The sequence below is a fragment of the Salvelinus namaycush genome, chromosome 9, assembly GCF_016432855.1.
Source record: "Salvelinus namaycush isolate Seneca chromosome 9, SaNama_1.0, whole genome shotgun sequence".
NCBI classification, from domain to species: Eukaryota; Metazoa; Chordata; class Actinopteri; order Salmoniformes; family Salmonidae; genus Salvelinus; species Salvelinus namaycush.
In genome coordinates this window covers 30,277,493-30,302,683 of record NC_052315.1, presented here as the reverse complement: position 1 = coordinate 30,302,683, position 25,191 = coordinate 30,277,493, and the positions used below count along the sequence as shown (strand labels likewise).

The 25,191-nt window shown below is 44.2% G+C and overlaps 1 protein-coding gene across 1 annotated transcript in view; it reads right to left on the bottom strand.

The window, feature by feature from the left end:
* The window catches only part of LOC120053939 (talin-2-like), a 78,184-nt gene that overhangs the window by 4,122 nt on the left and 48,871 nt on the right, over positions 1-25,191 (bottom strand). Inside the window, exons 38-51 of the mRNA XM_039001258.1 lie at positions 24,036-24,206; positions 23,709-23,855; positions 22,839-22,940; positions 22,606-22,725; positions 9,433-9,579; positions 7,991-8,157; positions 7,559-7,742; positions 7,006-7,131; positions 5,492-5,608; positions 4,712-4,897; positions 3,659-3,766; positions 3,437-3,542; positions 2,029-2,153; positions 74-199 (exon numbers count right to left, since the gene is read on the bottom strand). Of these exons, the coding sequence (XP_038857186.1) occupies positions 74-199; positions 2,029-2,153; positions 3,437-3,542; positions 3,659-3,766; positions 4,712-4,897; positions 5,492-5,608; positions 7,006-7,131; positions 7,559-7,742; positions 7,991-8,157; positions 9,433-9,579; positions 22,606-22,725; positions 22,839-22,940; positions 23,709-23,855; positions 24,036-24,206 (1,932 nt within the window). The remainder of the gene's footprint in view (positions 1-73; positions 200-2,028; positions 2,154-3,436; positions 3,543-3,658; positions 3,767-4,711; positions 4,898-5,491; positions 5,609-7,005; positions 7,132-7,558; positions 7,743-7,990; positions 8,158-9,432; positions 9,580-22,605; positions 22,726-22,838; positions 22,941-23,708; positions 23,856-24,035; positions 24,207-25,191) is intronic.

Below are 25,191 nucleotides of genomic sequence, written 5' to 3'. Positions count from 1 at the left end.
TTTCACAGACTTGTGTTTTTTGTTGCTGAGGTGACATTCAGACATTTATGATTCTGAAACAGTTGCAACCGACCTTGCCCTGCGCCACCAGCTCTCTCTGAGCTGCAGAAGCAGACTTCACCAGAGCACTAGTGGCTGCAGCGATGGACTTCGCTGCCTCCAGGATCTGCTCCTCAAAGTCCAGCGTCTCATCAGCTTGCTAAAAGCAAAAGCACACATTTAACCATGGAAATGCACTAAGGGCGATATCTTGTGGCAATAAGACAAAACAAAAAACTCCATTGGTTGTTTTATGGTGCCATGTTGAGTTACTGGCCAATCACATCCACCAACACATTTCATAATGGGGAATGCTTCCACGGATCTTCAATTACTGTTTGCTGATGGAAAATCCAAACAAAACACTTTGCAAGATACAGAAGCACCTATGAAAAGGGAAATAAATAATGTCACTCCTGTCTCAGTAGACTACATCAGTCAGTGACCACAGATCATGCCAGCAGCACCAACACACAAGGCACACGTGGCTGGAGACAGGGCGGGACACTGTAGGAATATGTTTGATATATAGTTGGACTGAATAACAACCTAATATATCAAACATATCAGACAGAGGCCTGCAGAGAAGGCTTCCAGGTCTACAACATCTCAAGAGAATGGAGGAAGAGTGAAGCATGCTGGGGCGGGAGAGGCCCTTCTACAGGGTGGGAAGGAGGGGAGAAGGGGCACAGAGAGGAAAGTATGGAAGGAGGGAGTAGAAGGTGAACAGGAGGGGTTGTAAATAGTCACAGACCCTACCTCGTCATTAGAGGAAACATGGTTCACTCTGATTTAGATGTTTTATTCAGTGTTCCTTTCTGAAGTTGTACTATGGGCTTGATATTTTGAAGTCTAAGGTATTCTACACCTTCCGTAATATAGCAGTAAACCTCGTAAACCGTAGCTGGTAAGAATGCTTGTTTCATGATAGAAACAAAGACCTCAAAATCTCTGCCCTGCCTCTCTGCCTTGTGGAAGAAGAAGGCATGCACCATTGTTAACAGCTCACTAGAGGGCAGACAGATACTGACATCCAAAAGAAGCAAACCTCCCTACACCCCCCTCTCATAAACACTGCGCCCTGCTGAAGTCTGGACCTGAGACTGCAGGGCTATCAGGAAGTCTCTTATGAAAACAGGAGATTCTCCAGCCATGTTTATTACTGCACCAGAGAGCTGGAACGAGGGACCAGATCTGATAACCAATGACACAAAACAAGAACACCACAGTTGAAGGAGGAAGAGTATTGGGAGGTTCAATGTACACACCATCACACACAAACAAACACACAAATGTATACAGCTCACACCTTACATACTTGCTGTTCAACTTTTGTAATCAAATTTCAGACAATGCATAAGTACTCACAGAGATAGTTTTGTTACAGTTTTTTTAAGATCAGTAAAGTTGGGTTGTGCAATATCACTCCATGAAGTGGGTGAACACCTTGGGCTGAGAAAGGCCCTTCTTATTTTACTCTAAAAACAACGGAATGCTGTAATAAAACAAAGGAAATGGGTTCAACAAGGAGGATGACCTTTCCTTCAACAGGTTTCAGACAGATCATCACAAATGTGTACTCATTCCAACATAAGCTTCAGGTCCCAGTAATGTAATTGTTTCCTGGCAACACGGCTCTACAGAATCTCTAGAAAAACACCAGATTGCTCCCCAGACAACACCTTCTAACGGCCATAAATACATCAACATTCTGCAAGCTCACAGAACACACAAGTAGGCTGTCTTGAGTCAGCATTGTTTTACAGGTGGGCTACAGTTCACATAATACTCCCATTTCCCCCCAACAAATCACAATCTCAGCTCTGAGATTGTAACTTATTACTGTACTTTAAAGTCAATGTGAACTTTTGTTATCTTTGGCCCAGGTAGCCTTCCTGAGTAGATAGGTGTGTTCTGTGTTGGAGGTCTGGTCTGAGAGTTGTGGAGAGAGGTGTTGGAGGTGGTTGAGAAGGGTACAGGTAGGCCTACCTTGGGCTTGGCTCTGGGTTTCAGCTGCTCCAGTTTCTTGGCTGCGGCTTCGATGGAGGCTGCCGCTCCCAGCAGCTCAGTCTCTGCGATGACAGTGGGGTCCTCGGGGTCCACCCATTCTGACCCTAAACCACACCACCGAGAGGTCATAACCAAATTATACAAATCCTACAACACAGAAATACATTCTCAGTGCAGACAAAGCCAGTTCACTTATGCCCTGTCTATACAAATGCCACCGCACATAACAAAATACACATCACACCAGTCAATTTACAACACACAAACCAAACTCCACACATGCAATGATAACGAGCATTATACCTCTGAACATACAAAGCCAACCAGATCTACCTTTCAGGTTTTCCACTCCATGTTCTGTCTATAGTGATTCTAATGCCTCAAAGTTAAATACGGTTAAATAAGAGTTTGAAGAAATGTACTTTCAATGGATTATTGCCACTCTTTATAGGTTTTAAAGTGGCCATAAAACGGGACTATTTGGGAACAGCTTGGAAAAGCAGATGGACTGATGTTGTTGCAGATTATGCTGAACCCTGGGGAAATCTGTTCAGTCACCCTCCCCCCTTCTCTACCCCCCCTTTGTGCCTGTGTGAAAAGTGATCTGCAGGAACCAAACAGCCCCATCTCTCACTTACCTCCATCTGAGGCAGGATAGAGAGAGGGAAAAGAAGAGGCATTAGAGGTGAAATGGATAACCCCAGTGGGTCTTTGGCTGTACACTGGGATCCAATTCTCACTCAAACACAATATTCTTATTTTTTATTGAACCTTTATTTTAACAGGGAAGACATATTGAAACCTAGATCTCTTTTACAAACGTGCCCTGTATATAAAACATAAATATACACATTATACACTACCGTTCAAAAGTTTGGGGTCACTTAGAAATGTCCTTGTTCTTGAAAGAAAAGCTAATTTTTTGTCCATCAAAATAAAATCAAAATGATCAGAAATACCTTGTAGACATTGTTAATGTAGCTGGAAACTGCTGATTTTTTAAATGGAATATCTACATAGGCGTACAGAGGCCCATTATCAGCAACAATCACTCCTGTGTTCCAATGCCATGTTGTGCTAGCTAATACAAGTTTATCATTATAAAAGGCTAATTGATCATTAGAAAACCCAGGAGAGATGGTTGCTGATAATGGGCCTCTGTACGCCTATGTAGATGTTCCATAAAATAAATCTGTCATTTCCAGCTACAATAGGTTTACCAGCCCACGCGCACGCACACTCACACAAATGTATATTGTTTGAATAAATAGCCAGAATGGTATGTCGTGTTTCTGCAGAATGCAGTAGTCTGGTGGAACTATGCTCCTCTAGGTGAATGTGTGTGCATGTATGCAATTGTGCGTGGCAGCGCTGTGTACAGTCTCACCCTTCATGGCCTCAGCTGTCTGAATTAGCTCTGTCACACATCCTGCAACACATTTGGAGTGTACCGCCAGCTGCTGCCTCTGGTCAGCCGTGGGCTTCTGAAGCACCTGGACACAAACAAAGAACAACCTTCCTCATGGCGCCTTATGCCATCAGGCCAAGCTAATAGAGGTTATGAGTCATAAGGTGTTGTCCGTGTGATGTATTGTATTCTCCATCTCACCAGCAGTACTTGCTCCAGCAGGTCGATGTATCCAGTGGTGCACTCTGACCCGTAGTGCAGGGCCTTGCTCCTCACCTCCTCACTCACCTCTGGATGACAGGCCGCTTGCTGGAAGAAGAAACAGCCTGCTAATATGCTCTGCTTAGTGATATGCTATGCCTAGTAGCATAGTGATATGCTATGCCTAGTGATATGCTATGCCTAGTGATATGCTATACCTAGTGATATGCTATGCCTAGTGATATGCTATGCCTAGTGATATTTTCAGCCTGCTAATATGCTCTGCTTAGTGATATGCTTTGCCTAGATGATATGCTCTGTCTAGTCAGTGAGTCAATGTCTAAAATATAGTGTGACCACTAGTCCAGTGATTCCCAACTCCAGTTCTCCAGTACCCCCAACAGTAAAATGTTTTGTTGTAGCTCCGGACAAGCACACCCGATTCAACATTTCAACTAATTATTCAAGCCCTCAATGAGTTGAATCATGTGTGGTTGTCCGGTGCTACCACAGAGGATACTCGAGAACTGGAGTTGGGAAACACTACATTAGGATATACTATCCAGACCACAGAAGGCTGCTGAGGGGAGGACGGCTCATAATAATGGTCGGAACGGAGCAAATGGAATGGCATCAAACAACTGGAAACCATGTGTTCGATGTATTAAATACCATTCCACTGATTCCGCTCCAGTCATTACTACGAGCCCGTTCTCCCCAATTAAGGTGCCACCAACCTCCTGTGATCCAGACTGTATGTTACTTAGAGCAGTATGAGCCAGTTTGTTAAGGTCTCCAAATACTTTTTGATCCTTCTTTCCTGGTCTTTTCACTGCTAGAAGTATTGTGATGTGCCTGAAGGACATCATGCCTAATGTTGAAGGCTTAGTGACATCGAACCATGAGTGAGTCACACCAGCCATCTGAACTAGCCCCTGCTGTCCTGCTCTCACGTTTTCCCTGGCAGAGAGGCATTATGGGACTGAATGCTGTGCTGTAGTGTCAGTGTGAGGATGTGAGGCCTGAGCTGGCAGGGTTTGGGTGGATTATCACCTTGCAGGTGGTCAGCATATCAGAGATGGCTTTGCGGCTCAGGTTGGCTGTGGCGATGACGTGCTCCTGCTGGGCAGAGTTGCCCGCTGCCACAGCCTTGGCTGTTGCTGTGGTGATGCCCTTTGTCATGCGGATAAACTCTTCCGGCGTGGTCGACTTCTCGGGGACGTCCTTGGACTGGAACACCTGCGCACACACACAGCATGACTAACTGTGACTGCACTGACAGCCACTGAGGATGATCTACTTTGATGCACAGGTTTGTGCATTATTACTAAGGACAGGAGTTTTTCCTGACGTTATGACCTGACTAGAAAATACTCCTGGCGCTTATTGTTAGTCTTAAACAGTCAACAGTCAGCCCGAGGTGTAAACGACCAATGTTAGAGTAAATACGTAGGGTGGACAAATGTCCTAGTGTTTATTGATGCTACTATAATTGTGAGCTGTGTTTGAATTGGATTTGCAACCTAGGTAAAGCCTGTTGTGGTCCTGAGGGTACACTGATAAGGATTAGCAGTAAATCACAAGAAAAACAAGCTGACGAAAATTTCAGGGTCTCTTTCCCCGTGTCTGCTACAAAATCCCTGATAAGACCAATGAGAATACTGCAGGGCTTTGGGGAGGAGAGGAGAAGAGGAGCAGCAAAGGTTGAAAAGATATCAGAGTTTAAGTCAAGTAAAAATGTGTTGTTTTTAACTGTTAGGTACGGCATTCAATAGAGGCACACCTCCCTGGCTTTAACCAGCCTGGCAAGGGGAGCCTGTCAAGGAGTCTTACTGTCAACTCCTGTTTGATGCACTCAATGGTTGCTTCCAGTGCCCTTGTCCCGCGAGTAGCCTCATCCTCCACAGCCTTGACCGTCTTCAGCAGTGACGTCACATTGGTCACCATCACCTTTCAGAGAGAGATAGGGACTGTAGCAGTGGGGATGACACTCACTAAACACAGAGCCAGGCCAGCAGGTGGCGCCGTCTCCCCCCAGCACCAGAGACCAGACTGGGGTCTCGCAGTAGATAGAGCCCTGATAGAACACCAACAGTACGGAAGGACAATACTATACATACTATACAAAAACCTTGAAGCAGAAACACAGACAAACTTGTTTTATAAGCAAGAACCCTACAACAAAACCTCAAACAGACCGTGTACAGCTTGTTTGTGAGGAGCAGATTGTGCCATGGAACGCTGAACATATTTCAACAACCCGAACAGAGCACTGAGGGGTTTGAGAGAGGGTCCCATTCGGAGGTCACCATATGTTGGAGGAATGAAAACAAGCTGTGAGCTTGAGCAGGTTATATGGGTGGCCCTAATTAGATTAAAACTAGAGAGGAAAATAAGCCTAATGTAACAGTTAGAGTTGCATATGTATGGCTGAATAGTTGGCGGATAAGAGTGATTGAAGGGTGAGAAGGATTAGGGGCGTGTCTTAGAGATGTAATGCTTTGGTTATGGTTATATGATGCTGGCTATACAGTCAACCTATAAATCCTTTGATCTGGTCCAAGTTATAACCAAGGACAGATATACTTAAAGCCCATACCTAGACTCGGGCTGTAAGGCCTGTGAACTATGAGGTCTCTGCACACTGCGAAATGATATGCTCCCAAGTCTGTTTAGTGTAATGTTTCCTTGGATATCCTCTATTAAAATTGAGAAAGATTACTGTGGAATTTATTTTGTGTCTCTGAACTGCTGGCCTATGTGTTGGTGGATATGGAGGGAGAGTGTGAATAGAAAGGACAGGGCAGGTAGGTTTGGCTAGGCTTCAGTAAAGCCCCAGTCAGTGGCTGTCTCTCCATAGTGTTGGAGATAAGGAGCCTCTCCGGTCCTACAGTCACAGTGGTGTGATCACAGATGGCTCAGAGCTCACACCCACTGTGACAAGCGTGAGTCACACACACCTGATACCCATCTCAGTGACAGTGGCAAACACACACACACACACACACACACACACACACACACACACACACACACACGCACACACGCACACACGCACACACGCACACACACATCACACACACACATCAAACACATGCACACACACGCACACGGTCAAACACGAACAGCGATAAGAAAGTGTCATATCCTGCTGGAAACCGAATCATACGTAATGATTTGAGAACCTGCTGCTGTGACACACACAAGACAGCATATTGTATTAGATACTGTATCTATAGATAAGCATATCCCTGTACAGGAGCTACATTTGTGCAAAACAAGGGCAGCTGAATACACAAATTCAGTGTGATATTCTCTATGTTAAAGATGTGTGTGTCTTACAGTACCTTGGCAGCACTCTTCAGCTGATACATGGACGGGTCATCCGCTGGCTTGCCTGCAGCACACTTGGTGGCACCGATGAGCTCAGCTAGAGCCTTGGCCACATCTCTCACCGCATTTATGAGGACCACCTGACAAGAGGGGGAGGGAGAGAGAGAGAGAGAGAGACATTTATACAACACAAGTACAGGTTTATCAGGTCTACCTCAGGGCAGGATTTAACAGAGCCTGGCCATATCACTTCTTCTTGGAACTATGATACTTTTGACAAAGTGAAGGGGAGAGATACAGCAGGAGGAACTGTATGTAAGAGGGCTCGGTTACAGAATGGCTGGACAGAATGACAAAAGAATATCAGAACAGTGCGGGTCTGTCAGGATTACCTTTATATAATACATGGGTATACAGGTTAAATTATGATTGGACTATTTAGAAGTATGTGATATAAATATGTGGAAAGATTTATTCAATTTTTTTTTTTTTTGTGTCTGAAGATTGTTGTAGTGTTACATTTATGTGTTGTCATTTCAATCCAACAGGGTGTGGTCAGTGTATTACCTGAGTCTCTGGGTCGTCAGAGCCCATGCTGGTGGCCCCCAGTTTGACCACATCAGTGAGCATGGTGATGGTGTTGGCTGAGGACTGGGCGGCCTGGGCCAATCTGTCCTGACTGGATGCTGCCCCAGACACCAGCCGCTTAGTGTCCTCCACCAGAGCCTTGGCTGTCTTCAGGATGCTCTCCCTGAAGAACACCACACAAAATCTTGTCAAATACCCATTGGGATAAATAAAGATTTATTGAATTGAATACTCTATAGTCATACAGAAGCTGCAGTTTATGGGAAGAAATATTCCCTTTTCTCAAAAGAAAACCATCTTGTATGAGGTCAATTTGACCTGTGGTTTCTGTGGACTTAATACGTTTGTCCCAAGGTCATCTCCTCAACAGAACAGTGTTCACCTCACTACTCTGTCCTGGTCTGGTCTCACCTGTGGTCTGCGAAGGACTCTTCGTTCTCAGGGTTGAGTGTTCCGGCCGAGGCGAACATGATGGTGGTGTCCAGGTCAGCGATGATGCCAGAGACAGTGCTGCCTGCTGTGATGCAGGCCTGAGTGCCTTTGTTACCTGCCTGCAGCGCAGACAGCACCATGGAAACCTACATTAGACAGACAGACAGACAGACAGACAGACAGACAGACAGAGACAGACAGACAGACAGGAGTGACAGGAGTGACAGAAGTGACAGACAGACAGGAGTGACAGACAGACAGGAGTGACAGACAGACAGGAGTGACAGACAGGAATGACAGACAACACAGGATTAATAACAGCACCTCCAGGTCGGTCTCAAAAAAACATTCAAACACACAGCATGATCAGAAACTAATCATACCCTCTGACCTTATTATGTTAAGAGAAAATAAAGGAGCTTAGGCATAATATCTGCTATTATCTGTGAATGACAACTACCACTCAGGATCCACGGCTTACAGTGCACGATTCCACCATCACCAATTAACATGTTGGCAAAATCCTCATTTGATTAAAGCTTCCCATTTGCATTCAATTCAAGATGTGAATCAAGGTAATGGGAGGACCGACTGTGAGGCAATCTGAGAGAGCTGGACTGAGCAGTGAGCTGTTAGGGAGCTAGCAGAAGGAGAGAGAGGGGGAACCGTGAATTAGCCTTGAGCCTGCTGCTGCACAAACACGTTAAAACAATGAATCCGACGCTGCATCACACAGTGCTCCCTCCCAGTCCAGACAGACAGACAGACGTCTGCAGTCCCTCACAACCAAACGAAAAGCCATGAGAGATGCATTCAAATGAGGCATAGCAAGGTTCAGCTCCCCAGTCCTCAAAAGCATTAGGCCACAAATTATTCAAGTCTGATATGAGTCTTGAATCAAATCATGCAGTGGGCGAGGAGAAGAAATTCTAATGCCGACTCATTGAGAACCAGTGATATCTTCTGCTAGTTCTAGGGTCACAGAAGGGACAAATTGGTCTAATTTCACGATACAAGTACAATCTAGAGAACATAAACTAAAACACTGAACTGATATTAATCTTCACGGCTACTGTAGAGCACAAGTTGTTATCTTAACACAACACATAGAAAACATAAGTCCAGTTTCATGACACCTACTGTAGGTGTGCTTGATTCACTCCCCCAGTTCTTCCCCCAGGGGAATAAGGGCTTTCAGGCATAGTGGAGAATGGTCCATTATAACAAGCCATAATCCTTAGAGCCTATTCTCAGCTATTTCCCTGACACCAGAACGACATTCATACCTCGACTCTTTCTTCAACTGATATATATATTTCTTTCCATTCAGGTAATAACATTGCAGACTTTAAAGTTATCACAATTTATCTCAAGGTTAAAGAATTACACTAAACAGCCTTCTTTCCATCTTTCCAGCCTACCTTCTCAGTGACGCCACGGGCACACTCGATGAGCTCCCTCTTGGAGAAGCTGTCAGTGGGGCTCATCTGCAGGGCCCCAGCCTTCTGAACCAGGTAGATACATCCATGGCCCAGCTCCTGGACCCGCGTCTTAATCTGAAAGCCCACCTGCAAGCATAGCCAGCCAGTCCATCAGTACCACAGAGTCATCTCTGAGAGAGCTGCCACCCACCCACCCACTCACTCACTCCCGCCAGCCCTCCCTCCTTCCCTCCACACAGCAGACAATGCCTCTTATCAGGCTGCTGGGTAAACCTGATTCATGGGTGGGTGGTACTTCATTACTAGCATCACTATAGGCCTTTAGGCTTGGAGGGGTACAATGTCACTATGGTAACAAGGATTTCCAGCAGCCAGTTATGTAAAGGGCATTGATAAGAGTGTGTTGTTATTAGGCTGTTTTCACACATACTGTCGTTAGCGGCCCCCATCTCATAGCAGAGATGATCTTTAAACACAGACTATGTGGGTGCAGCTGGGAGAGGGAGCCAGAGGTTTGAGATGTGAAAATATATTCCAGTTTGATTTCACATTATGGAGTACAGCCTCAAGGAAGATGCATCATATCAAAGAATGCCATCCACCCTGTGACATACAGTGCATTTAGAAAGTATTCAGACCTCTTGACTTCCTCCACATTTTGTTACGTTACAGCCTTATTCTAAAATGTATTCAATTGTTTCCCCCCCCCTCAATCTACACATAATACCCCATAATGACGAAGCGAAAACTCATTTTTTTGCTAATTTATAAAAAATTATAAAACAAAAATATCACATTTACGTAAGTATTCAGACCCTTTACTCAGTACTTTGTTGAAGCACCTTTAGCAGTGATTACAGCCTCGTCTTCTTGGGTATGACGCTACAAGCTTGGCACACCTGTATTTAGGGAGTTTCTCCCATTCTTTTCTCCAGATCCTCGCAAGCTCTGTCAGGTTGGATGGGGAGCGTCACTGCACAGATTTTTTCAGGTCTGTCCAGAGATGTTCGATCGGGTTTAAGTCCGGGCTCTGGCTGGACCACAGAAGGACATTCAGAGACCTGTCCCGAAGCCACTCCTGTGTTGTCTTGGCTGTGTGCTTAGGATTGTTATCCTGTTGGAAGGTGAACCTTCGTCCCCAGTCTGAGGTCTTGAGCAGGTTTTCATCAAGGAACTCTTTGTACTTTTCTCCGTTCATCTTTCCCTCGATCCTGACTAGTCTCCCAGTCCCTGCCGCTGAAAAACATCCCCACAGTATGATGCTGCCACCACCTCCAGATGGCCTCCTGAGTGGCGCAGCAGTCTAAGGCACTGCATCGCAGTGCTAGAGGCGTCACTACAGATCCGGGATCGACCCCGGGCTGTGTTGCAGCCGGCTGTGACCGGGAGACCCACGAGGCTGCGCACAATTGGCCCAGCGTCGTCCGGGTTAGGCCGGCTGGGATGTCTTTGTTTCATCGTCCTCTAGCAACTCCTTGTGGCGGCCGGGCACTTGCACGCTGACTTTGGTCGCCAGCTGTAAGCCGTTTCCTCTGTCACATTGGTGCGACTGGCTTCCGGGTTAAGCGAGCAGAGTGTCAAGAAGCAGTGCGGCTTGGCCGGGTCGTGTTTCGGAGTACGCATGGCTCTCGACCTTCACCTCTCTCAAGGCCGTACAGGAGTTGCAGCGATGGGACAAGAATTACTACCAATTGGATATCACAAAATTGTGGAGAAAAGGGGTAGAAAGTACAAAAAAAATAAAATAAGGTTTCCTCCAGACGTAATGCTTGGCATTGAGGCCAAAGAGTTCAATCATGGTTTCATCAGATCAGAGAATCTTGTTTCTCATGGTCTAAGAGTCCTTTAGGTGGCTTTTGGAAAACTCCAAGCGGGTTGTCATGTGCCTTTTACTGAGGAGTGGCTTCTGTCTGGCCACTCTACCATAAAAGGCCTGATTGGTGGAGTGCTGCAGAGATGGTTGTCCTTCTGGAAGGTTCTGTCAGAGTGTCCTTCTGGAAGGTTCTGTCAGAGTGGCCATCGGGTTCTTGGTCACCTCCCTGACCAAGGCCCTTCTCCCCCGATTGCTCAGTTTGGCCGGGCGACCAGCTCTAGGAAGTCTTTGTGGTTCCAAACTTCTTCCATTTAAGAATGATGGAGGCCACTGTGGGGGACCTTCTTGGGGACCTTCAATGCTGCAGACATTTTTTGTAACCCTTCCCCAGACACAATCCTGTCTCGGAGCTCTCATCATCTCCAATCAATTGAATTTACCACAGGTGGACTCCAATCAAATTGTAGAATCATCTCAAGGATGAAGAATGGAAACAGGATTAACATGAGCGCAATTTCAAGTCGCATAGCAAAGGGTCTGAATACTTATGTAAATAATGCATTTCTGTTTTCAATTTTAATAAATTTGCATACATTTTCGAAATACCCGTTTTCGCTTCGTCATTATGGGGTATTATGTGCAGATTGAGGAAAACAATTTATGTAATCCATTTTAGAATAAGGATGTAACGTAACAACATGTGGAAAAAGGGAAGGGATCTGAATACTTTCCGAATGCACTGTATCTGTACATACCTTCAGAAAGTATTCACACCCCTTGACTTTTTCCACACTAAATATCAATTTTGTGTCACTGGTCTACACATAATACACCATAATGTCAAAGTGGAATTGTGTTTTTAGAAATGTTTAAAAATGTATAAAAAATGAAAAGCTGAAATATTTTGAGTCAGTAAGTATTCAACCTCTTTGTTATGGCAAGCCTAAATTTCAGGAGTAAAGTCACATAAGTTCCATGGACTCTGTGTGCAATAATAGTGTTTAACATGATTTTTGAATGACTACTTCATCTCTGTACCCCACACATACAATTATCTGTAAGGTCCCTCAGTCGAGCAGGTAATTTCAAACACAGATTCAACCACAAAGACCAGGGAGGTTTTCCAATGCATCACAAAGGGCACCTATTGGTAGATGGATTTAAAAAAAGCAGACCTTGAATATCCCTTTGAACATGGTGAAGTTATTACACTTTGGATGGTGTATCAATACACTCAATCACTACAAAGATACAGCTGTCCTTCCTAACCCTGTTGCCAGAGAGGAAGGAAACCGCTCAGGGATTTCACAACAAGGCCAACGGTGACTTTAAAACAGTTAAAGAGTTTAATGATTGTGATAGGAGAAAACTGAGGATGGATCAACAACCTTGTAGTTACTCCACAATACTAACCTGAATGACAGATTGAAAAGAAGGAAGCCTGTACAGAATACAAATATTCCAAAACATGCATCCTGTTTGCAATAAGCCACTAAAGTAAAACTGCAAAAAATGTGGCAAAGAAATGTACTTTATGTCCTGAATACAAAGCAATACGTTTGGGGTAGATCCAACAGAACACATCACTGAGTACCACTCTTCATATTACTTTCTAGCATGGTGGTGGCTGCATTATGTTATGGGTATGCTTGTAATTGGCAAGGCCTCAGGAGTTTTCTAGGATAAAAAGAAACGGAAAAGAGCTAAGCACAGGTAAAATCCTAGAGGAAAACCTGGTTCAGTCTGTTTTCCAACAGACACTGGAAGACAAATTTACCTTTCAGCAAAACAATGACCTAAAACACAAAGCAAATATACACTGGAGATGATTACCAAGACGACATTGAATGGCTTAGTTACAGTTTTGACTTAAATCGGGTTGAAAATCTGTGGCAAGACTTCAAAATGGCTGTCTAGCAAAGTTCAACAACCAACTTGACAGAGCTAGAATTATAAAGACTTATTAGCATTTTATTACTGTTTCAATATTGTAATCACATAATATGGCTTTCCTTTGATAGATATAGCGAAATTAGGTGCTGCTGGAAAGCAAACTCCACGGACAGCGCAGGGATGCTGATCCACACCACAGAGCTGCCTAAAACAAAAACACTAGACTTACTTAAAGGATTTAGAGAGTCAAAATAGAAAGGGAGTGAAGGATCTCACAGAAAGGGAAAAAATACAGGAGCCAAGGAAATGGCGGGTCAGACAGGCAAAACACATAGAGAGATTGAGAGCAGGAACGACAGTGTTGACCCCCCCGTCCACTCCAGACAGTGAACCCAGTACTGCAAGGTCAGAATTAAGACAATGTGTCTGTAGGAAGACATTAGTACTCTGTATCTACAGAGTTACTTAAAGGGATAGCTCACCCAAATTACAAAATTACATATTGGTTTCCTTACCAAATCAAACATTATTTGCTACATGCGCCGAATACAACAAGTGTAGACTTTACCGTGAAATGCTTACTTACAAGCCCTCAACCAACAGTGCAGTTCAAGAAGAAAATATTTACCAAGTTGTAGTATCCTTAAAGGCTTCTTAGAGTTACGACTCATGAGACTTAAGTACGGTTTAGTATTTAATTGTAACTTAGAATTACATTCTCTTATGCATCTGGCTTAAACTACCTGAAGCTTTCTTAATCATAGTTATATAGGCAGACATAGGAAATAGCTACGGATAGCGGGAAGCAAACCCCCGTCTTGAGTCAATACTGCCATCTATTGGTAAACATAAATATACCAGGTTACTACATTCCCCCTTTAAAGCTAATAACCCAATTTAATTCCTTTCTGAGCTATGCTATTTTCTTATTTACATTTTTTCAAAAATGATCTCCTTTAGGATCTGAAAAAGTCTGGCGGACGTCTCTCTCTAATAGAGCGTCTCAGAGGTGGTGTAGCTGGTGCCACCAGATCTTCACCCCTTGATGGTGAAACTAAGTCCTTTTGTGGAGACTTCACAGGAGGAGGTCGCCCCGGACTGGTGGTCTCAGGAAGTTGAGCATTGTAGGTCTCAGGTGGTTTGTCCAACTGCAACTCTGGGGAACGTTCCAATGTCCTGTCCTGCTCGTTTAAGAATTGATCCAGATCTCCGGATGGAACTGTAATTCGAGCTCGGATCTGTTCCACGTGTCTCACTAGTCTTTGTCCACTTCCGATGATCACAGTATAAGATACTGGTCCTGAGCAATCCTCAATGGTAGCTGGAATCCATTTAGGACCAAACCCATAGTTTCTTGTATAGACATCATCTCCAGGTGAGAAACTTCTGAGTTTGGCTCGGGTGTCATGATTCCATTTTTTGATTCCATTGCTTTTGTTGTATTTTCATTTTCAGGTCTGGTCTGATGAGATCCAAGGTTGACCTTAACCTCCTTGACATCAACATTTCTGCAGGTGACAACCCCGTTGTAGCTTGAGGAGTAATCCTATAGCTAAACAAGAATCTTGACACCTTTGTTTCAATGCTGGGCCCTAGCATCTTCCTCATCCCCTCCTTCAAGGTCTGAACCGCACGTCCTGCTAATCCGTTTGAAGATGGGTGAAAATGGGCCGACGTTACATGCTGAATTCCATTTTGTTTCATGAAACATGTGAATTCAGTGCTTGTAAAACAAGTAGCATTGTCACTAACCAACATTTGAGGCAATCCCATAACACTGAAGCTTTGTCTCAACTTCTCAATCGTAGCGTACGATGTTGACGTGTTCATGGGGTAAACATCCATCCACTTTGAATGAGAATCAAACAGCACAAGGAACATTTTTCCTAGGAAAGGTCCAGCGTTGTCCACATGTAGTCGTGTCCATGGTTGAGACGACAAACGGTACCTTAAATCCATTTATTCCCAATTCCACAATGACAGGCTTCACCTTCTTCATATTCGCCCCATGTACACTGTACATTGAGAATGCTTGCTCTGCGTACTCACTTTCAATCACTTGATTAGAGTGGTAGCTAGAGCGTCTGGAGGTATTCGGTTTTCTGTCCATTCTCTTTTCTGCAGCCCATGGCTTTTTTTTATTGCGGCACGCCCTCGCAATGTGGCCTATTATCCCACATGCATAACACTTTTCGTGTTTGAATTTACAGTCAAACGCTGCATGTTTGCTTTTGCAACGATAACAGTCTCTATTGGCTGCTGCACCAAGGCTTTCCGTTCTTTGAAATTCTACGCTCTCAGCGCTGCTCTCTTTTACTGTATGGCACGCAGTTGCGCCCTTTGCCTGCAAATCCAGTGCATTTCTATTTGAGGACTCCATGGCCTGGGCCAGTTTGAGTGCATTTTCAAACGTGAGATTAGGCTCTGATAACAATCATATTTGTATCCTGTCATCATTAATCCCATCCTCATCGCCAAATATGTAGTATCCTTAAAGGCTTCTTAGAGTTACGACTCATGAGACTTAAGTACGGTTTAGTATTTAATTATAACTTAGAATTACATTCTCCAATGCACCTGGCTTAAACTACCTGAAGCTTTCTTAATCATAGTTATATAGGCAGACATAGGAAATAGCTACGGATAGCGGGAAGCAAACCACCGTCTTGAGTCAATACTGCCATCTATTGGTAAACATAAATATACCAGGTTACTACACAAGTAGGCTAAAATAAAAAGTAATAATAAAAAGGAACACAATAACAATAACAATAACGAGGCTACAGTTGAAGTCGGAAGTTTACATACACCTTAAAAAATACATTTAAACTCAGTTTTTTACAATTCCTGACATTTAATCCTAGTAAAAAGTCCCTGTTTTAGGTCAGTTAGGATCACCACTTTATTTTAAGAATGTGAAATGTCAGAATAATAGTAGAGAAAATGATTTATTTCAGCTTCTATTCCTTTCATCACATTTCCAGTGGGTCAGAAGTTTACATATACTCAATTGATATTTGGTAGCATTGCCTTTAAATTGTTTACCTTGGGTCAAACGTTTAAGGTAGCCTTCTACAAGCTTCCCACAATAAGTTGGGTGAATTTTGGCCCATTCCTCCTGATAGACCTAGTGTAACTGAGTCAGGTTTGTAGGCCTCCTTGCTCACACAATGCTTTTTCAGTTCTGTCCACAAATGTTCTATAGGATGGAGGTCGGGGCTTTGTGATGGCCACTCCAATAGCTTGACTTTGTTGTCCTTAAACCATTTTTGTCACAACTTTGGAAGTATACTTGGGGTCATTGTCCATTTGGAATATCCATTTGCGACCAAGCTTTAACTTCCTGACTGATGTCGAGATGTTGCTTCAATATATCCACAATTTTCCTTCCTCATGATGCCATCTATTTTGTGAAGTGCACCAGTCTCTCCTGCAGCAAAGCACCCCCACAACATGATGCTGCTACCCCCGTGCTTCACAGTTGGGATGGTGTTCTTCGGCTTGCAAGCCTCCCCCTTTTTCCTCCACACATAACCATGGTCATTAAGGCCAAACAGTTCTATTTTTGTTTCATCAGACCAGAGGACATTTCTCCAAAAAGTACGATCTTTGTCCCCATGTGCAGTTGCAAACCGTAGTCTGGCTTTTCTATGGCGATTTTGGAGCAGTGGCTTCTTCCTTGCTGAGCGGCCTTTCAGGTTATGTCGATATAGGACTCGTTTTACTGTGGATATATATATTTTTGTACCCGTTTCCTCCAGCATCTTCACAAGGTCCTTTGCTGTTGTTCTGAGATTGATTTGCACTTTTCGCCCCAAAGTACGTTCATCTCTAGGAGACAGAACGCATCTCCTTCCTGAGCAGTATGACGGCTGCGTGGTCCCATGGTGTTTATACCTGCGCACTATTGTTTGTACAGATGAACGTGGTACCTTCAGGCATTTGGAAATTGCTCCCAGGGATGAATCAGACTTGTGGAGGTCTACAAGGTCTTGGCTGATTTCTTTTGATTTTCCCATGATGTCAAGCAAAGAGGCACTGAGTTTGAAGGTAGGCCTTGAAATACATCCACAGGTACACCTCCAATTAACTCAAATGATGTCAATTAGCCTATCAGAAGCTTCTAAAGCCATGACATACTTTTCTGGAATTTTCCAAGCCGTTTAAAGGCACAGTCAACTTAGTGTATGTTAACGTCTGACCCACTGGAATTGTGATACAGTGAAATAATCTGTCTGTAAACAATTGTTGGAAAAATGACTTGTGTCATGCACAAAGGAGATGTCCTAACCGACATGCCAAAACTATAGTTTGTTAACAAGAAATTTGTGGAATGGTAGAAAAATGAGTTTTAATGACTCCAACCTAAGTGTATGTAAACGTCCGACATCAACTGTATATACAGGGGGCACCAAAACTGAGTCAGTGTGCAGGGGTACAGGCTAGTTGAGGTAATCTGTACATGTAGGTGGGGGCGAAGTGACTATGCATAGGTTACAAACAAACAGCGAGTAGCAGCAGTGTACAAGAGAGGGGGGGGGGGGGGGTCAAAGTAAATAAATTGTCCAGTGGTGATTTTTATGAATTGTTCAGCAGTCTAATGGCATGGGGGTAGAAGCTGTTGAGGAGCCTTTTGGTCCTAGACTTCGCACTCCGGTACCGCTTGCTGTGCAGCAGCAGAGAAAACAGTCTATAACTTGGGTGGTTGGAGTCTCTGACAATTGTATGGGCTTTCCTCAGACACCGCCTATTATACAGGTCCTGGATGGCAGGAAGCTTGGCCCCAGTGATGTACTGGGCCGTTCGCACTACAGAGTCCTGTAGCGCCTTACGGTCAGATGCCGAGCAGTTGCCATACCAGGTGGAAAGACCCCAGGTGGTGATGCAACCGGTCAGGATGCTCACGATGGTGCAGCTGTAGAACCTTTTGAGGATCTGGGGGCCCATTCCAAATATTTTCCGTCTCCTGAGGGGGAAAAGGTTTTGTCGTGCCCAATTCACGACTATCTTGGTATGTTTGGACCATGATAGTTAGTTGATGTGGACACCAAGGAACTTGAAACTCTCGACCCACTCCACTACAGCCCCGTCGATGTTAATGGGGGCCTGTAAGGCCCGCCTTTTCCAGTAGTCCATGATCAGCTCCTTTGTCTTGCTCACATTGAGGGAGAGGTTGTTGTCCTGGCACCACACTGTCAATTCTCTGGCCTCCTCCCTATAGGCAGTCTCATCATTGTCGGTGTTCAGGCCTAACACTGTTGTGTCGTCAGCAAACGTAATGATGGTGTTGGAGTCGTGTTTGGCCACGCAGTCATGGGTGAACAAGGAATACAGGAGGGGACTAAGTACACACCCCTGAGGGGACCCAGTGTTGCGTGGGGGACGTGTTGTTGCCTACTCTTCCCACCTGGGGTCGGCCCGTCAGGAAGACCAGGATCCAGTTGCAGAGGGATGTTTTTAGTCCCAGAGTCCTTAGCTTAGTGATGAGCTTTGTGGGCTCTATGGTGTTGAACGCTGAGCTGTTGTCAATGAACAACTTTCTCACATAGGTGTTCCTTTTGTCCAGGTGGGAAAGGGCATGGTGGAGGGGGATTGAGATGGCATCATCTGTGGATCTGTTGGTGCGGTATGTGAATTGGAGTGGGTCTAGGGTGTCCGGGAGGATGCTGTTGATGTGAGCTATGACCAGCCTTTCAAATTTAGGCAGGTTACCTTCGCTTCCTTGGGCACAGGGACTATGGTGGTCTGCTTGAAACATGTAGGTATTACAGACTCGGTCAGGGAGAGGTTGAAAATGTCAGTTTAGACACTTGACAGTTGGTCCGTGCATGCTTCGAGTACACATCCTGGTAATCCATCTGGCCTAGCAGCTTTGTTAATGTTGACCTGTTTAAAGGTTTTGTTCACATCGGCTACCGAGAGCGTTATCACACAGTCATCCAGAACAGCTGGTGCTCTGGTGCATGCTTCAGTGTTGCTTGCCTCGAAGCGAGCATAAAAGGCATTGTAGCTCATCTGGTAGGCTTGCGTCACTGGGCAGCTCGCGTCTGGGTTTCCCTTTGTAGTCCGTAATAGTTTTTAAGCCCTGCCACATCCGACGAGCATCAGAGCCGGTGTAGTAGGATTCAATCTTAATTGAGGGCATAGCGGCATTCTCAGGGCATAGCGGGATTTCTTATGTGTTCGGATTAGTTTCCTGCTCCTTGAAAGGGGCAGCTATAGCCTTTAGCTCGATGCGGATGTTGCCTGTAATCCATGGCTTCTGGTTGGGATATGTCCGTACAGTCACTGTGGGGACGACATCATCAATGCACGTATTAATGAATCCGATGACTGAGGTGGTGTATTCCTCAATGCCATTGGATGAATCCCGGAACATATTCCAGTCTATGCTAGCAAAACAGTCCTGTAGAGTAGCAGCTGCGTCATCTGACCACTTCCGTATTGAGCGAGTCACTGGTACATTCTGCTTTAGTTTTTGCTTGTAAGCAGGAATCAGGAGGATAGAATTGTGGTCAGATTTGCCAAATGTACGGCGGGGGAGAGCTTTGTATGCATCTCTGTGTGTGGAGAAAAGGTGGTCTAGGATTTTTTACCCCTGGTTGCACATGTGACATGCTGGTAAAAAATTAGGTAAAACTGATTTAAGTTTGCCTGCATTAAAGTCGCCGGCCACTATGAGCACCGCTTCTGGGTGAGCATTTTCTTCTTTGCTTATGGCCTTATAGAGTTGGTTGAGAGCGGTTTTAGTGCCTGCTTCGCTTTTTGGTGGTAAATAGACGGCTCCGAATAATACAGATGAGAACTCTTACATTTACATTTTAGTTATTTAGCAGACGCTCTTATCCAGAGCGACTTACAGTAGAGTGCATACATTTTATTACATTTTTTTACATTTCATTAAGAGACAAGGATATCCCTACCGGCCAAACCCTCCCTAACCCGGACGACGCTATGCCAATTGTGCGTTGCCCCATGGACCTCCCGGTTGCGGCCGGCTGCGACAGAGACTGGGCGCGAACCCAGCCCAGCCTGGGCGCGAACCCAGAGACTCTGGTGGCGCAGCTAGCACTGCGATGCAGTGCCCTAGACCACTGCGCCACCCGGGAGAACTCTTGGTAGATAGTGTGGTCGACAGCTTATCATAAGGGACTCTACCTCAGGCGAGCAATACCTCAAGATTTCTTTAATATTAGACATCGTGCACCAGCTGTTATTGACAAAAAGACACACACCCCCAACCCTCGTCTTACCAGGTGTAGCGTCTCTGTTCTGCCGGTGCATGGAAAATCCCGGTGAAACATAAGATGTTACAGTTTTTAATGTCCTGTTGGTAGGATAATCTTAATAGTAGGTCATCAATTTTATTTTCTGACGATTGCACGTTAGCAAGGAGAATGGAAGGCAATGGGAGTTTACTCGCTCACCTCCGGATTCTCAAAAGGGTGCCCAATCTGCGGCCTCTTTTCCGAATGTCTTTTCTTCACGCAAAAGGCGTGGATATGGGCCTGTTCCAGTGAAAGCAGGATATCCTTCTAGTCGGACTCGTTAAAGGAAAAAGTTTCTTCCAGTCCGCGGTGAGTAATCGCTTTTCTGATGTCCGAAGTTATTTTAGGTCATAAGAGACGGTAGCAGCAACAATATGTACACAATAAGATAAAGAATATTTTACACAAACGCTTTTTAATTTTTTTTTTAAACAAAATTGCACAATTGGTAGGGCGAAAGTAAAACGTCAGCCATGTTCAGTGTACCATGTATGCAGTCTATGTACAAGGTATGACAGCAAGCCATGTTTTTGTTTACCTGGCCACTGTTTCAAATGATAATTATTTTGCATTTGTGGCACAAAACCAAAGCATTGATTGCTGTCATACCTTGTCCATAGACTGCTTATATGGTAAGGAAACCTTATATGGTAAGGAAATGTCATTTTGTAATTCAGATGAACTATCCCTTTAAGTCGGCCTACACAATATTTTTCACGAGAATTGATATATACTGTTTTAACAACCTATGTAGTTTTGTGGATAGGCGTGACAGTAGGATTTCATGTTTGTATAATGTTGCATGCATATTACACTGGAAATTGAATACAATTATATATATATAACATCTTTACAGACAACAAATCTATTGTGTTATGAAAGACACATTTTAGTCAATAGGCTTCATATTTTGGTCTTAATCTTAACCAATAACCTTCATTTTATTGTTCATATTAAATCAACCCATTTTATTAAAAATATTACTAATAAATTGATAAAATTTGTTTGAAATAATCCCATGTTTGTCATTGGTTTCATTACATTCTAGAAAGCCTGAACTGTCATCTAAAATATAGGTAACACCTGTGACAAAAAGGCAGCACAAGCCTTTTTTTAATGTAATGTAGTGAAAATATACAATTATGTTAAGCTGTCATTTATGTTGATTTATAATGTTAAGATGTTAACTAATATCTGACTATAAGTTTACATTTGTAAAAGTTGGCTGTTCAAAAACCCACTATTTACATAGAATGACCCAGCTACCAAGCAACAAGATATGCCAAATAACAGCCTAAAAACCCATTGAGGGCAAATAAATCAGATTTGACCGTTCAGACAGAAGTCGCATGGCCAGGAATCAGATTTGTATCTGACTTCAAACCACCCAATTCCATGTGAGAACATATTAGAATCAGATATGCAAAAAAAAATGGTTTTGAGTCACTTCAAACTACCAATGTAAACAAGGCTTTATATACTTACGCAGAAAGACTCAGATGTAACAGATGTAATCGCTGCCAAATGGGCTTCGACTAAGTATTGACTCAGGGGTATGTAACTTAGATACTTCTGTATTTAATTTTCAATACATTTGCAAAAACATGTTTTTGCTTTGTCATTACGGGGTATCGTGTGTAGATGGGTGAGAAATCAATTTGATAAATGTTGAATTCAGGCTGTAACACAACAAAATGTGGAATAAGGGGTATGAATACTTTGTGTGATATTTCTGCATATTTATTTTCTAGCGTATGCAAATCTCTTGCATCTCAAATCTCTTTTGATATGTTGCCTTTTGATATGTTGCCTTGGGGCGGCAGGGTAGCCTAGTGGTTAGAGCGTTGGGCTAGTAACCGAAAGGTTGCAAGTTCAAATCCCCGAGCTGACAAGGTACAAATCTGTCGTTCTGCCCCTGAACAAGGCAGTTAACCCACTGTTCCTAGGCCGTCATTGAAAATAAGAATTTGTTCTTAACTGACTTGCCTAGTTAAATAAAGGTTAAATGTAAGTCGCTCTGGATAAGAGCGTCTGCTAAATGACTTAAATGTTATAAAGACATAGGGCTTGCCTATAGGTGCACCACAGAGAAATCACATTCCATATACCTTCTTAGAGCTCATAATGCTATATTTTAACAATGTTTCCTGCTTTGACAGGCACTGTTTGACCTCTCACCTCTTCTGGCTCTGCAGTGGCGGCTGCCAGGCGACCTTGGTGGGCTAACTGGCTGTAGTCTACAGTCACCTGAGAGGCCAGGCCACCCAGCTCCTCTGGACATGTCACTGACTTAGTCATCTGTAGACAGTCAGAACAAGGCCATAACATGACATGTTAAAGAGTTTTGATAAAGAGTTATATAAATCTATAAGGACACATTACATATTCAGGGGGTAGTTGTTTGTGCTCACCATCTCCTGAGTTGTGATGGCGATGGCCTTGGAGTATTTTACCATGGTGGTCTGGTAATCCACAAAGGATCCTTCTGGTTCAGGGGGAGTGCCCTCATTCAACTGCAGAGGGAAAACCACAAGTCATTCAATATATTAACTTTAGCTACCTATTGTACATAATCTACACATATGAATACCAACCATGCACGTACCACACATTTGAATAAATATTTTATTTATTCAATGAACTCTATGCATAAATATGTTGCAGAATGCAGATATCCACAAAAGGCCGGACGATGAGTTAGTTTCAATGCAGAAGTAGAACATGTAGAGACCAACATCTGATAGAAGCAATCAGGCAATCAAATATAATTCATTATTAGGAGCTCCATCATCAAGACTGACAGATCACAGTGGATGGAGAGTGACAGCCAGTAGATAAGTGACAGCTGTCAGCTCTGAGGCATGGAGTTGACACTTCCCATCCATCTCACTAATGAATGTCAGTTAGAGGGGCATGTTTTTCTGCCTGCCCACCGTGGAGGAAACATCTTAAAGCAGTAGGAGGAAATGTGTTAACAGCAGAGTTCTACTCCTGAGCTGCCTGGGGCCACAGTACACACGTGTACACGCATGCATGCACATATACAGTGGTTCTTCCTTTAAAGTTATTGAGCTTATGCCGTGACAGTTTGTGGTAGATGGTGGTAAATTGCATCATTCTGGCAACAATGGCTGACACTTAAATAATGTGCCATAGAATTCTGTGGCACCCCGCAAGCTGTGCTGCAGTACGCCACAACTTTTAAAGGAAGAACCACTGTACACACACACAACTATACAGTACGACACCCCCTACTGTATAGTACACCAGCCCCCACTCACCCTGCCCATGGCCTCAGCAATAGCCTCCACCATGCCTCCCACCATGCCGCCTTCGCTGGCAGCCTCATTCAGCGTCACCATGATGTCGTCCACAGCCTCCTTCATCAGCTGGACAGCCTCTGCTATGGCGTCGTGGGTGTGGGCCGCCTGGACACGCAGTAAACCCACCAGACCACCGTGAAACTCAAAGATCTTCATCATACCAATATACATGGCGATGCACACGACAATAAACAAGATATATTGTAGAATGAGGTGCACAGAAATCCATACTAATTTAGTACTGCTCCATTGCTCCAACATGGCTTTTGTACCCAGTAACATTACCTTAGGATTTCCACCTCCCTCCTTGGCTGCGTAGAGCATCTGCAGGGCGGACTCTGACAGGGTCTTAGTCTGGTCCAGGATGTTCATCTGCTGCTGTTGGTCCATGATCTTAGAAGCCAGGCCAACAGACGCCACAATCAGCGGCTCAAAGTAGCTGGCCAGCTGGGTCACCTGGGAGAGACAGTATCATGCAACAGTATAAAACACAGATTGGATAATTGGAGTGGATCTAGGAAACAGGAATTTCTCCCTATAGGGCAGTGGTCACCAACCGGTCGATCGCCATCTTCAAGGAATTCCTAGTCGATCACCAAACATTTCTGTAGAAATGCCAACGGTAAAGGCTGTGATAAAGGCGTGTGTATTTTATTCGTGTTGTGCTGTTGTCGGTAGGTGCACTTGATTTAGAAGCCCTGCCAACCAGGTAAGCAAAGTGTTCCCATTTTGAACCATTTCATTTGTCTGAAAAGACAAACTCCTAAGTACACTGCTCAAAAAAATAAAGGGAACACTAAAATAACACATCCTAGATCTGAATGAATGAAATATTCTTATTAAATACTTTTTTCTTTCCATAGTTGAATGTGCTGACAACAAAATCACACAGAAATTATCAATGGAAATCAAATTTATCAACCCATGGAGGTCTGGATTTGGACACTACAGGCTGATCCAACTTTGATGTAATGTCCTTAAAACAAGTCAAAATGAGGCTCAGTAGTGTGTGTGGCCTCCACGTGCCTGTATGACCTCCCTACAACGCCTGGGCATGCTCCTGATGAGGTGGCGGATGGTCTCCTGAGGGATCTCCTCCCAGACCTGGACTAAAGCATCCGCCAAGTCCTGGACAGTCTGTGGTGCAACGTGGCGTTGGTGGATGGAGCGAGACATGATGTCCCAGATGTGCTCAATTGGATTCAGGTCTGGGGAACGGGCGGGCCAGTCCATAGCATCAATGCCTTCCTCTTGCAGGAACTGCTGACACACTCCAGCCACATGAGGTCTAGCATTGTCTTGCATTAGGAGGAACCCAGGGCCAACCGCACCAGCATATGGTCTCACAAGGGGTCTGAAGATCTCATCTCGGTACCTAATGGCAGTCAGGCTACCTCTGGCGAGCACATGGAGGGCTGTGCGGCCCCCCAAAGAAATGCCA